The sequence below is a fragment of the Trematomus bernacchii genome, unplaced genomic scaffold, assembly GCF_902827165.1.
Source record: "Trematomus bernacchii unplaced genomic scaffold, fTreBer1.1, whole genome shotgun sequence".
Taxonomy (NCBI): Eukaryota; Metazoa; Chordata; class Actinopteri; order Perciformes; family Nototheniidae; genus Trematomus; species Trematomus bernacchii.
This window is the reverse complement of record NW_022987564.1, coordinates 13,290,640-13,306,246: the sequence shown is the minus strand read 5'-3', so window position 1 is coordinate 13,306,246 and position 15,607 is coordinate 13,290,640. Positions and strand designations below refer to the sequence as shown.

At 39.8% G+C, this 15,607-nt stretch overlaps 1 protein-coding gene across 1 annotated transcript; it reads right to left on the bottom strand.

The window, feature by feature from the left end:
* Window positions 1-3,547: 3,547 nt before the first annotated feature.
* Window positions 3,548-15,453, bottom strand: LOC117477524 (transmembrane protein 79-like). The gene is made up of 5 exons (XM_034124196.1): window positions 15,307-15,453; window positions 13,374-14,090; window positions 10,591-10,785; window positions 10,235-10,457; window positions 3,548-5,011 (listed from the first exon to the last, which is right to left on the bottom strand). Exons 2-5 carry the CDS (start codon window positions 13,981-13,983, stop codon window positions 4,819-4,821), a joined length of 1,221 nt encoding a protein of 406 aa, XP_033980087.1. The 5' UTR covers window positions 13,984-14,090; window positions 15,307-15,453; the 3' UTR covers window positions 3,548-4,818.
* Window positions 15,454-15,607: the final 154 nt, after the last annotated feature.

The following is a 15,607-nucleotide window of genomic DNA, read 5'->3' as shown; positions in this document are numbered from 1 at the left end:
TTGCATAGACTTTGCTAGGTATCCCTAAAAACAAGCAATGTGTTGATTCTCAGTGGATCTGTTTGCATATATGAGTGTGACTTTGATATGTGGAGCTCCGGTGCAGGGGCTCCTCCACACTAGGTAGAGCTGTTGGGCCGACGTGTTTCAGTAAAACTATTTTATGCTAGTGTTGATGGTGTGTGCACTTTGTCTCACTCACAGAGGCCTGCTTGGTTGTGGTGTCATCATATTCTCCTTCCACACTTATTTAAAAACCCACGATCAAAGTAATATTGTCCATTACCACCTGCCCATCAAACCGTTCACTTATAGCGTAGTTAGGAGATAAAATGCACTTCTTTGACAGAATTTCCTCCACATAGACACAGATTATGCCTTTTTTCACTTTGAAATGAAGTCAAGAAATTGGCTACCAAGTGCTATGTTTGTTGTTTTTATAGTATGTTCTCTAGTTTAGTCGAAAACCATTTCAAAGTTGTGTGTATGAGTGTGTACACGGGTGTTCATAGCCTACAAATAGGAAGTTTCTCCTGACTGCTCGACCTTTTTCTTTCCCTTGAGAGGATGCTCAGACTGGCTGCTGTTTGTCGACTGTTATCTGCTTGAAGTGCAGAAGGTGGCTGCTTTTATGATTCGATGCCGTTTGGTTCGATAAGTCACAGCAGAGAGTGAAAGCAGAGTTTGACGTCTCCACTGTGGGTTTGTGTTGAGACACATTTTCACCCAGTGTTGTTGAGGCTTTCTATGATCAGGTCATTTTTCCATCCCTCACTGACAGTGCTATGGGTAGCTTTTTACTCTGCTAGTTTCAGGTTAGTACAGTTTTTCTTCTGTCAATCATCAATTCAAACTCATGCCGGAGAACAATTGCCTCCTGAACCATTTATGGAGTAGTTCTGCATTTTGGGAAACTTGCGAAAATGCACTTTCTGACGGAAAATTCAGTTTAAATATCAATACTGTTTGTGCAGTAAATCAGTTAGCTAAGAAGGACATGGGCAAGTATCTAGCCTGGCTCTGTCTAAAGGTAATAACATGTTTCATAAAATGTATATAAATGAGCATTTTCACCCAATTTCCTTATACCTTATATTCCTTATATTATGAGTTGGATTTTTTTCACTTCACTTTGGATGAAACAATCCTAGTTATTCACAGAGATGGTGATAGTATTCTTGTTTTTTCATTCTTTTTCACCCTTCAGACAGAGCCAGGCAAGCTGCTTACCCCTGTGTTCAGTCGTAATGCTAAGCTAAGCTAACTGGCTTCATATTTAACGTGGAGTCAAAGTTCTCATCATACTGCAAATGATTTCCCAAATGGAAAACTACTCCTCTAAAGATCCAAACTACCAGCTGTACCAGCCTTCAGGCCGAGCTAATGCATCATTTTATTTTTTCAAAAACTGATTTGAGTGGAACTGTTTGTGGGTGCTGATGGTCGACTGAGATGTGACACCACACTGCAGGTTCTTCATGTACAGAAAGGTTCTCTGTCCAACTCGCAGCTTAGTCACAAGACAATCTATATGAGAAATGACAACCTGCACCCTGTTACTCGTTGTGTACAATGTTTTTTAGAAACTCACTATTTTTGGATTAATTTGTGCTGGTGACAGTTCCATTGTCTATTATGATGATATTATTATGGCGCTTTTATTTTATTGCTATTTTGTGTAGGATAGTTTTTATTTTCTCTTATTTTCTCTTCTTTATGAACATATAGTACTGGTTTCCTTTTTTTAAAACAACTTGCTGAAAATTGCACGATCAGTTCTTGTGGTATTAGCAAATGCAATGAAGGAAATGCCAGTTAAATGCTGCAATTTTAATTAAGATATAGAATATATTTATAAAAACGGGAAACAACTGAAATTAGTAATTCATTCAATTTGAAAAAAATGTAAATGCATGGGATACAGGTAACACAACGTATGTTACGTACAGTAATGATACAGGACATGCATCACGTGAGTTTTTAAACGGCTCAGAATAATGTAGCATATGAAATACTAAAGATGAAATTTATAGCTAATATATTGTGTTGAGCTAGTCTGCTTTGGGTTTTTGTTGTAAAGAGAATTTTTCTTTGTGTTGTTTTTTGAGAATGATATACAATTTGTGTATATTTTCATATACAAAGTATGCACTGATATGTTATTGAAATTCTATACCGCTTTTACAAAAAAGTGTTTGTTGTACCAAAGTATCCAAGTCCCTTGAAACCTTACCCTTTTTGCGTATGTTTTACCGTATTTTATATATTAAATAGACAAACTGAGTGAAATCAATTTGACTCTGTCGTTTTATTTTTCTGTGTAGAAAAGTGAAATCACTTCTTTAAAAAAAAAAGACAAAATCGGAAACATTGGTGTTTGTATAATCTCAATATACCTCAATCTCAGCCCCCACCCTCTGGAACGCTCTCCCTGCGGAGATCCGCAACATCCCCACACTTGACTCCTTCAAAAGGGCCCTCAAGACCCACCTCTTTACTAAGGCCTTTGGCCCCTAAATCTATCTGTTGTTTTGTCTGACTCCCTTTTGTTTTGTTATGTTTGTTTCTGCCCTATTCTTCTTTGTTAAGCGACCTTGGTTCCTATGAAAGGCGCTATATAAATCCAAGCTATTATTATTATTAATATTAATATCTTAAAATGTAGTTTATCTCAGAGGTGTGAGTGTTTGTCCTCTGTCACTTTATCATCTGTTCTCTCTCTCCTCAGCGCATTGGCACAGTTACAAACACGTGTGATGAAGCTTCATTTCACACATACACGGATACAATTAGCTCATCACTAATCACCTCCTGTGAGTTAGCTACAATATAGACTTTAACAATTTAAATAAAATATTCTTTCATGCTGATCTTTTTAACCCAACTTTATTATAATGCTTTTATACGATGTCGATCATATATATGATTACACTAAATATATTCATGTTTTGGACAAAATTACATTTAAAGTCATCCCCTTAAGCTTTGGGTTGTTGTGATGAGAACTTTCTAACTATTTTTTTCCAACACATTAAGTTGACGAAACACTCAAACCATCAGTCAGACCCACTGGTGTCTAAGATTGGGCAGTGATATCATAAACCAGTTAATTTACACATTCAAACACCGGGTAGGTTTTACCAGCTGCTCTGCCTGCAGCTGCGTTGCTTTTATCCTGGATAAAGTGTTTAAGTCATGGATGTTTAAAGTTTAACTTCTTCATTTGTCTAACATGATCGTTTACTTTTCATTCATGAAGTATGACGCTGTGCTGTCAGGTCGCTTTTCCAGGTTTGTGATTGGTCAAATGTTGCTAACCCCGCCCCTTTCATGTGAACGCGCACTCAGCCGGACGGAGAAACCCTGGGTTGAGTTACCGAGTTGATAACCAGCGTCGTAGGACCGCTTAGCGAGATCTCGTTTGTTAGGGTTAGTTAAGCTGGGTAACTCAAACATATCCAGGGTCTGTTGAACTGGCTTCTGCTTTACTGACTGGTGAACTGTCAACAATTCTAAACAAAAAGGTTTTTAGTGTTTTTGTCCAGGGTGGTAATACAATGCTGCATTTATTTAAAGTGACTGCATCACATGACATGGAAGAAAATAACCCTTCAACAAAAATAATGGGATTTCATAAAAATATTGATAGAAAATAGAAAAAACACTAAAATCCAGTAAAAAGGTGTGTCATATAGTAATACAATGCTGCATTGACTTAGAGTCCCTGGTAAGCTTAACATGGAAGTTATTAAAACATGAATTATACTTTGGTTATTCTGAAGTTTCATTAAAACATTCATAAAAGATAGAACAAACACTAAAATGTAATAAAAAGAGGTGTGTCCCACATGTCCAGGTTAATACTAATAAATGTACTTGGTCTAGTTGAAACTTACCTCATCTGATCGCAGCAACCACATTTAAAACATGAAATGGTCGCTGTTAGTGCTTTTATTTCAGAAACATCCCCTCAGTCAGATCTGAATCATCAGCCTCCGCACAATGTTGAGTATCATATTTGTTAAAGCTTTATTGAAAAAATGCTTAAACTTAACTCGTTTTTTTCAAAATAAAAAAAAGACACTGCCCAAAAACAGACAACAGCACTGCTGACATAAAGAAAGAAAAGCCTTTGATCAATAAAACAAAGATGCATTCATCAGTCTCACATATAAATATTACATCATAAGATTACCATTAATACCAAGAGTGCAAAAACGAAAATGTGAAAATTCATTAAAAAAAAGTTAATTCAATCTCATAAAATAATTTTGATAATAAATATTTACAACATCAGTTCTTACTTTTCTTATTTCTGCTGCATCACGTCGACACACTGGATGCCTCAACAGAAACACTTCTAATTCAAAAGCCTCGTAATTCAAAAGCCAGTTTACTGTAGATTTTGAACAGAAGGTTAGTTAAGTAATTAAAGCCCTTCCTCAGATCATCCTTTTTTCATTTGCAAGTACACAAGAGCTTTTTTGTTTTTATGTAAACTTTTTCAACTTCCTCTCTGAACTAGCATGCGAGTACTTGTGCATGTCTTCCTTTTTTCAATACAGAGATTCAAATAAAGCCCCAACAGGCTTTATATCATTGATTTCTTTGTGACAGTGGCCATTACTGGGAGGGTCTTTTGAGAGCACATCGTTATTATTTGAATAATAAAAACACTACCCAAGGAGAGTTTGCCGTCGTATTTAAGACACAGAAGGAGGGATTCAAGGTGCCTTGGTGCAGGTGTGATGTGATGTGAAAAAGGTGTTCTTAGTCGTTTGTGTCTTATCTCCTTGTCGTCTTTTTGGACGTCCCCCTTTAACCCCACCAGCGCTGCCTGGGGGGAGGAGCTGATGTTGGAGGCTCAACGTCAAACACTGACTCCGGCCCGACAGACGAGCAGATGTAGTACAGGTTGACCCCCAGCATGACCAGGATGGGGAAGAAGGAGAAGCCGAAGCCGAGACCCCGGAAGCTGCTGCCCAGAGAGAGGCAGAGCCAGTAGATCAGCCTGAGGGGACACACACAGTGTGAATACAGAACACACACACACACACAGTATAAAACAGAACACACACAGTACACACACAGTATAAAACAGAACACACACAGTATAAAACAGAACAAACACAGTACACACACACAGTATAAAACAGAACACACACAGTATAAAACAGAACAAACACAGTGTGAATACAGTACACACACACACAGTATGAAACAGAACACACACACAGTATAAAACAGAACACACACACAGTATGAAACAGAACACACACACAGAACACACACACACACAGTATAAAACAGAACACACACAGTACACACACACAGTATAAAACAGAACACACACACACAGTATGAAACAGAACACACACAGTATAAAACAGAACAAACACAGTGTGAATACAGAACACACACACAGTATGAAACAGAACACACACACAGTATAAAACAGAACACACACACAGTATAAAACAGAACACACACACAGTATAAAACAGAACACACACACAGTATAAAACAGAACACACACAGTACACACACACAGTATGAAACAGAACACACACACAGTATAAAACAGAACACACACACAGTATAAAACAGAACACACACAGTACACACACACAGTATGAAACAGAACACACACACAGTATGAAACAGAACACACACAGTATAAAACAGAACACACACACAGTATGAAACAGAACACACACACAGTATGAAACAGAACACACACACAGTATGAAACAGAACACACACACAGTATGAAACAGAACACACACACACAGTATGAAACAGAACACACACACACAGTATGAAACAGAACACACACACACAGTATGAAACAGAACACACACACAGTATGAAACAGAACACACACACAGTATGAAACAGAACACACACACAGTATGAAACAGAACACACACACACAGTATGAAACAGAACACACACATAGTATGAAACAGAACACACACACAGTATGAAACAGAACACACACACAGTATGAAACAGAACACACACATAGTATGAAACAGAACACACACACAGTATGAAACAGAACACACACACACAGTATGAAACAGAACACACACACAGTATGAAACAGAACACACACACAGTATGAAACAGAACACACACACACAGTATGAAACAGAACACACACACACAGTATGAAACAGAACACACACATAGTATGAAACAGAACACACACACACAGTATGAAACAGAACACACACATAGTATGAAACAGAACACACACACAGTATGAAACAGAACACACACACAGTATGAAACAGAACACACACATAGTATGAAACAGAACACACACACAGTATGAAACAGAACACACACACTGTAATCAGGGATGCAAACTCATCAGGTATGAAAAAGGTGACAAGGATCCGAGCCCCCCGACCCCACGGAATATCGGCTTTAAAATGAGGAATAACAGAGGATTTTAGCAGTCAGAACAACTAAAGCAGCAGTTAATAATAACAGAAACGCCAAAGAGCCACATCTAATAGAAATATATTTAAGCATTTATTTTAATTGTGTAGCAGTCAGTTTATAATTTTGGTAGGACTGTTGAGCATTTTGAAAATGTATTTTCATGCCTCTGTGCAAGGCTGTCTTTCTATCTTTATAGCCAGTGGTGTAAAGTAACTAAGTTCATAAACTCAAGTACTATACTTGGGTACAATTTTGAGATACTTGTACTTTATTTAAGTATTTCAATGTTTTGCTACTTTGTTCTTCTTCTCCTCTACAGTTCAGAGGTAAATTGTGTACTTTTACTCTACTACATGTATTGAATACCTTTAGTTACTTCACAGATGTGGATGAATGATGTGAAATATAATCAAGTGTTAAATCAGACTTTAGTTCCACCTGGAGTAAATCCACAAGCTATCCTGCAGTATACAAAGTCATTCAAACTAGATGCACCTTTACCAGCTTTGAGAACACTTTCATGATCAACCATTATAAAACATATCATATATATTATTCTGAAATGGACCAATCTGCACAATGACTACTTTTGCTGTCACTACTTTAACTATATTTTGATGATAATACTTTTCTACTTTTACTTGAGGAACATTTTGAATGCAGGACTTTTACTGTAACAGAGTATTCCTACACTCTGGTACTTCTACTTTTACTCAAGTACAAGACCTGAGTACTTCAACTTTTACTCAAGAACAAGATCTGAGTACTTCTACTTGTACTCAAGTACAAGACCTGAGTACTTCAACTTTTACTCAAGTACAAGATCTGAGTGCTTCTACTTTTACTCAAGTACAAGATACTTATACCACCTCCGTTTATAGGCTATGAAAGAAACTATTTGAAAACGAAGGCTAAAGCTAACGTTAGCAGATAGTGACAATGTATGCTAGTTAGCTAGCTCAACGATTCATTCAAAAATATTGCGACAGAAACACTTCTCAGTGCACATCACGCTCTGCCGCTCCGACAGGGAGCTCTGCTCTGAACACCCCGTTCTAACCAGCGGTCCAGTCTGTGCCACAGTGACTCTGGACCGCACAGTTAATATTAACGAACGCACCGTAGGTAATGTAGCTGCTGAAGCTAGACCCTCGTCCCGGAGCAGCAGAGCCTTATTATACATCCATGAGCAGAGCCGACAGGCAGGAAGACTTGTGCTCCCGCTTCATTATAATATATAAAAAAAGAACACCATGCGTGTCATGATGGCACATAACAGCTCGCGGCCGCAGATTACTCCGGGTCCCAGACCCCCCCCCCCCATACCCCAACAATATTTTTATTGCAGAGCTACATGAATCACACAAACGACCTATTTTGGAATCAAAACGGCAAATTTCGCCGAAAGGTGACAAGTTTGCATCCCTGGTAATACAGAACAACACACACACAGTATGAAACAGAACACACACACAGTGTAATACAGAACACACACACAGTGTAATACAGAACACACACATAGTATGAAACAGAACACACACACAGTGTAATACAGAACACACACACACAGTATGAAACAGAACACACACACACACACACACACACACACAGTATGAAACAGAACACACACACACAGTATGAAACAGAACACACACACACAGTATGAAACAGAACAAACACAGTGTAATACAGAACACACACACAGTATGAAAACAGAACACACACACAGTATGAAACAGAACACACACACAGTGTAATACAGAACACACACACAGTGTAATACAGAACACACACACAGTGTAATACAGAACACACACATAGTATGAAAACAGAACACACACACACAGTATGAAACAGAACACACACACACAGTATGAAACAGAACACACACACACAGTATGAAACAGAACACACACACACACAGTATGAAACAGAACACACACACACAGTATGAAACAGAACACACACACTGAATACAGAACACACACACACACAGTATGAAACAGAACACACAGTGTAATACAGAACAAACACACTGAATACAGAACACACACACAGTATAAAACAGAACACACACACAGTATGAAACAGAACAAACACACTGAATACAGAACACACACACAGTATAAAACAGAACACACACAGTGTAATACAGAACACACACAGGTGGATGAGATACACTCCATCATCTACCTCATTTGTAGTGAGCTTGATTTAGACACAAAGCCCCCACACCCAGTCCCTTCCAAAGTTCAATCGTCCTTCATCAGTTTCTGTGTAGAGTGCTCGATGACTCAAAGGATCTGGATTCATCATTTGGATTATTGGATTGTATGGTTCAAATGTCCTCTCAATATGTTTTAGATTTTGCCAGAACATTTTCAGAGCCTCCGGTCGTCACAACCAAAAAGCATCTCTTACTGAAAATACTAAATGAATCAAACAAATGGATATTAGGAGGGGTGTTTAGATGATCTTTATGAGGTTTCTTTGTTGCTGTAGTGTGTCTGACTCACACACACGCGTATAAATATTAGATGTAGATGGAGCTCTTGCACCCGTTAACACCCCAACAATTCAAAATCTCATCAGTCTGCAAGTATCAGGAAGACGACCTGATATGGATTCATAAAAAAAGGTACAACGTTTGAATACCTGCACTTTGAAGGACTCTTTACACAGAGAACTGACATTCTAAAAAGTATTCTACTCTTGATTTAAAATGGAACAATGGTATGAATGAAGCTTGAATTGGTACGGCCCTATTGCTTGACGGTGGCGACACATTTTCTAGGAAAAAACTGACAATAAAGAATCTATCAATCATGTGCAGTGCTGTGTGCATGCAATACTGGGAGAAAAAAAGAGAAGGTGTTAACTCGCTGAATGACTTCACACGGCATGTGAGTCATCAGGTTTAACCAGTTTATTTGGTTAAGGAAGGATAAGTGACCTTCAGCACTGATCTTTTGTTGTCACCGTGGCGATGCATGCAAAGGTGCGACAGGAAGTAGATTATCCTCCCACATACAGTAAGTGGTAAAACTGGGGATTTGTATGAATCCTTTCTGATCAGTAGCGTGGTATCACTGTGTTGTAAAGACGTGTCCAGCAGTTGCATGCAGAGTCAGTGAAGTGTATAACTGAAGTGAAAGACATTTCTTTACTAGCTGGAGAGTAAATGTGCTGCCTGGCATTTCTGGCCTTGATCCACTCCCTCTCTCATTCAGCTGAGAAACATTGTATCTGTGTCTGTGTGGACCAACTCACAGTGAGCCAGTGTTAACACATGACTACAAGCCTTTAATTAGAGATCTCAATCAAAAGGAATGAAAACTGTTTACTTTCCACGTATAGAAAACCTTTTGGTGACATCAGGTATAACCTCCACAGGTAATGCTTCAATATATGAACTAATGCCATTACCATTGGCCTCAGCTGTATGATGTGTTTAGTGTTACATTTCAAATGATAGCCTGCTTACAAATTCAAGTCAAGTGGCCAACATAAGTCAAAACCAATATTGTATTGTGTATCTTTAATGTGAAATTCATTTATATTTTTCTTATCAAAAGTGTTTAAAATCTAAAGGAATATGGACTGGTGGGATTGGTGGTTTTGCAATAACTATGAACGCTTTGAGTTTTAATGCCGCCTTTAAATATTTGATTTGGTTTTTACTCCTAACCTTTTGAACCTTATTTCACTAGAATAGCCAACGCCTATACACAGTAGGGAAAACATGTTTGTTCAAATTACTATACAAATTTAATTCACATACCTGCCGAAGACAAATATGATGGTGAGCAGCGGCACCAGTTTGACCAGGTCCTGGCTGATGTAGGTTGCCATGACAGCGAGCTGCAGGAAGTAAAAGAGGAAGAGAGCCAGCGATTCGTTGACGTAGTGCCAGTGCACGGCCACCTCTCTGTTCACCAGGGTGCTCTCGTAGAGGGGCTTCAGGGCGCTGTAGCGCAGCCGGGCCACGCCCTGCACCAGCACACCTGCAGGGGGGGGGGGGGGGTCAGGGTTAGGGGTTACACACCTGGGGGGGTTCAGAGCTAACAGTGTCTGTTTTAAAACTTCATAGGTTTTTATTCCAATGTATGATACACTTTACCCATATTGAGGTCTTACCGAGCATGATGGGGATGATGGCGAAGAAGGCGCAGCGCAGAGTGTACACCACCCTGAGGGGGGTGCTCTGCAGCAGCGGGGACTCAAAGGGAATAAGGGCGTACCCCCCCCACACCAGCAGAGGGAAGAGCAGCGCTGCAGCCGCCGTCCCCAGAACCAGCTTCAGCTTCTCACTGCAGAGAGACTCACACAGGTCTGAGGAAGGAGAGGGGACACGTTCAATACCAAGTCATTATTCCTTTTTATGGGGGGGGAACGACTGTAGTGCGTTATACGTTTTTTGTGCGTGTAAATGGTCTGCAAAGGCAAAAATCTTGAATAATGTACTTCATTTGAATGTAATAATTATGTTGGTTGTTGTTTGTGGAAGCGCCAGTGAATGAGCCCCATTAACTGAGTTTAAAACATCACTTTAAATGGAAGATCCCCATAGGCCCCGCCCACTCGATCGGATCGGCGATCGGTATCGGCCGATACTGATTCCGGCGATCGGCCCCAAAATTGGCGATCGGAGCATCCCTAGTCACAGCGGGTGGAGCTGCAGGATTTCTGCTTCACACACACGTTGCATACCGCTATTTTTTTGTCGTTTTCGGACACCTTAAAATACTGCCAGACTGCTGAAGCCATTTTGGCGAGCTTGTTTTGCCGCGCACAGAGAAAAGTGTCATGTATTTTACGTCATGTGATCGGCTCTCCCGATCGGCATTTATAGATCGGCCGATCGATCGGAGCATCCCTAATCACAACAGAGCCGGCCAGCTAACCAATTAGAGCAGACAAGGCTCTGGTTTCAGACAGAGGGTGAAAAGAGGTGCTGACAGATAAAGACCTTTTTGAACATTAAAGCATGGAAACATGTTACAGTAGAGGAACAAAATACAATTACGAAAGTGGGTTTATTTTGGTTATGTAGCTCCAAATTCTGACTTTAATCTCAGAACAAAAAATAATCACTTTTGGTCAGATCTCCAAAACAATGGCTCTAATCCTCATTTGAAAGCCTTTATCCGCCTCTATTATTGACATGCCGAATGCACTGTGCACTACTTGGGAGTTTGATGCAACATGTCGCTAAAGGTATATGTGACAAATAAACAGGTGGTGGAGAGAAACAAAGTAGATTTACTCAAGTACTGTACTTAAAGTGCACCTATCATGCTATTTTAAAAGACATATATTATGGGTCTCAGATATATAAAAATATATAAAAACATGTCTATGATGTGTTTTGCTCAAAATACAAACGGATCATGCATTTTAGACTTCCCTCATATCCCTCTATTCCATCCCTGTTAGAGAAATGCGGATTTTGGGTCCTTAGCTTGAAAAAAAAAAGCATGCTAATGCCTGATCAGAATTCTACCGGAGATAAAGTTAAATTCTGCTGTGATAAAACGCCATCCTGTTCTAAACCACATCAAGGATTATTTCTGAAACAGTATGGAGCTCAAATGCTTTTTCTCTTGCAGGTTTATCACAAGGTGAGTTCTTTTTTTATTTCCTGCTTTTTAAAACACATGTGCTCTCCAGTACAGGTTAGCTCTGAGTGTTAGCGAGGCTTGCTAATGTAAACAAAGACGAGATTACGTCCAAAACACATCAGGCATTGTTTCTGATAGCAACTTTCTGTGGGTCCGCCACCGATTTGACGTCATATCGGCAGCAAATCTGTATCCGCTCGTTGTACCCCCATTTTTAAAAGATGTGGGCACGGAGGAAAAGAGAAAGGGTTTTATTTTCTGACGCTGCGTGAGTTCCCCGACGCACCGGGCACACATATTTATGTATAAAAGACATCAAAAAGTGCATTTTGCATGATAGGTCTCCTTTAAGTACACTTTTAAGGTACTTTTTTTGCTACTTTGTACTTCTACTCCACTACACATTTGTTAAATCTTTAGTTTCTTTGCAGATTTGGATTCATTGTGTGAAATAAAATCAACACAAAAATAAGACTTTAGTACAATTCCCCAGCTACCCTGCAGTATACAAAGTCATTAAAGCTGCACTGTTAGCAGCAGTGATAACACTTTAATGCATCAATAATTATAATAACACATAATGTATATTATTCTGAAATGGGCCAATCGGCATAATGAGTACTTTAAGTATATTTTGATGCTTATACTTTTGTACTTTTACTTGAGTAACATTTTGAATGCATGACTTTTACTTGTAACAGAGTATTCCTACACTCTGGTACTTTTACTTTTACTTAAAGGGGACCTATCATGCAAAATGCACTTTTGTACATCTTTTATACATGAATATGTGTCCCCGGTGTTCCAGGGAACTCACCAAGTGTCAGAAAACACAACCCTCTCTATTTTCCTCCATACCCAAATCTCTAAAAAAGGGGCTGCAACGGATCTGATAAAAACTGATCCAGATTTGAACACTGTCCTGACGTCAGGACGGTGGCGCTACGGCTATTGGGCCAACTCCACCAATCAGGAGGAGACAGCCACGGCCATTGCCATTCGAAAGCGCTGGAGACGCTGTAGTACATATGCCAGGCCTGTAGATGGTGATGTTCTCACTGAATCTGCCCTTGCTAAAACAGGGGTAAAAAAGTGCAAATTGAGCAAAATGAGGCATGGCTAAAATGCATGATCTGTTTGGTATTTTGAAAAAGAAAAAAAGTATAAATATGCCTTATATAGGTATGGTCCTACACTATATTATTCAAATATAGCATGATAGGTCCACTTTAAGAACAAGATCTGAGTACTTCTTCCACCTCTGCTAATAAAGTATCTTGACTCTTGTTTTATACTCACAGAACTTGTCGTCCTGCTCTCTCCACTCTGGATGAAACCGATTGGCTGCGTCGTTCTCCACCTGCAGCTCCTTCTCGTCGTCCTCTATGAACATCCGGCTCTCCTCAAGAAGCTCTTTGCTGGACGGACGCACGATGGTGACTTGTGGAGAAAAACCCATAGCAGCTTTCTCTGACCTCCAGTTTGACTCCCCTTCTTCCTCCTCCTCATCTTCATCGTCTGCCAGGGAGCCTTCCCCTTTATCGTCACGCTGCACCTCCAGCTCGTCGTCCCTCCACTTCTCTCCTTCAGGCATGCTCTCCCTCCACTTGCTCTTCATGTCTCTGTGCTCCTCTGACAGGTCCTGGCTCCCCCCACTGACCCCCGTGTCTCTCTCTTCGGACCAAACTCCATCGTCGTTGTCCGTCTGAGGCCTGTCTTTGTCTCCAGGCCAGGGCAGAGTGCTTGGCTCCAGATGAGCAGAGCTGGTCACTTCCTCCTCCTCCTCTTCCTCCTTTGAGTCTTCTCCTTCCTTGCTCTTGCTCTCTTCTGGCTTTTTATTTCCTGCTATGTGTGGCTCTGCAGGTGAAAGTGCATCCTCCTCGGTGACTACACTAACTTGGCCAGACATTTTTTCAAGCTTCTTATCTTAATTTTCTCTCTTTTCAGTCAATACTTGTTCACACTAACTGTTAGCATAGCTTCTTCCAGCTTCCTATGCTCATTTCTGATTGATTTCTGTGTAAGGAAAAGAAGAAAAGAGTTAAAAACAATAGTGTGTTCTGGCTTCAGCTTCACACAAATATCAAAGTTTACTGTTTATCATGGGTGTGTTGCACTGGCTTGTCCTGTCCTGCAGAGCCAGCGTAGCCTACCGCAGGTATGGTGTACGCCACAGAAGACAAATTCCTTTCAGGAACACTTCTAATATCTACATTTGTAACCAAAATCGAACTGTTGAATAGTGATAATATGACGCTCTAAAACCAGAACAAGTATCATCAACAACACATCCAGAAAGTGTATAAGAAGCTATGTGAATACACCAGCATTATGTACAATGCTTTGAAGAAGATAACAGAAACACTGTTAATAAAGTCCAAATCAATTATTAAACATTTACAGACAACACTGAATAATTACAGTCATTAAGTGAGTAATAAACTACTTGGCTGCATTCCTGCTCTCCTGAAACAGACTGGACTTTGACCGTTTGACATATTATCACTACAGGCTTTCCTTAGACAAATCTGATGACATTTTTACGGCTTTGTTGATTTGAGTTTTCTTAGCATAATATGTTAAGTCTCTGGAACATTGGACTACCTTTTTCTCAATATTTCATTATATTCTAGGAAACAATAATGTGGAATAAGAATGTTAAACCTGATGTTATCTTTATTTCTCTTTTTTTTGTGTAAGCTACTTACATAGGCTACCTATGTCGGTACCAGATTTCAGAAATAGGACATGTTTTGTTGTGTTGTTGAGACTGAGATGAAATAATTAAACATGGCTGGCTTTTAATGGTGAGACTGTGAATTTTAAACTGTCATTGTTTTGAATCTAGTTTCAGGAGAGATGTGTTAATGTTAAGAAATATGAGTCATGTTTATTGAATTAACCCTCAAGAAACAGCACTTTACCCTTACTCTGACTTTGTTGTTTAAAGTCCTACATTAGTGGCACGCATTTTACCGATACACTGTCACTTTTAAGTGATTGTTACATGGAGTCTGAACTGTGAACAGTCCTCTGTTGGTTATTTACTTCAAAACGTTGTTAACTTAATACCAAAGCTTTCCCCTCCTTGAGGTGTAACTGGAGGCCCGGTGGGAGCAGGGAGGAATGTAGTTTCAGGCTAAGCTAAAACTTGTTGAGCGACTCTGTATTTACGTCGAGCATTGTATTACAGAAACACAGAAAAGTACTGAATTGTTTATGGTTGACGTACCTGCTTTCACTCCGGTCACATCACCGACACAATCCTGGGCTTTGTCGGAAAGAAGTACCGAGCTCACTGCTTTAGTTGTTTCTCCCGGGGGTAGTAAAGGTAACCTAGCAGGTGAGTCCAGCTGCTCGGAGCACGAGGAGGCGGAGACAGTCGCGAGGTGTCACTCTGCGGATGTTTTCCCGCCCCCTCGTTGAATCTGACGTCATTCGCTTATTAGCCCTTCGCACAAACGGTCAATTTATGTCCTCTAATTACTATTATTTGAGCTCTTGATTTGTGCTTAAATATAAAAATCATATTC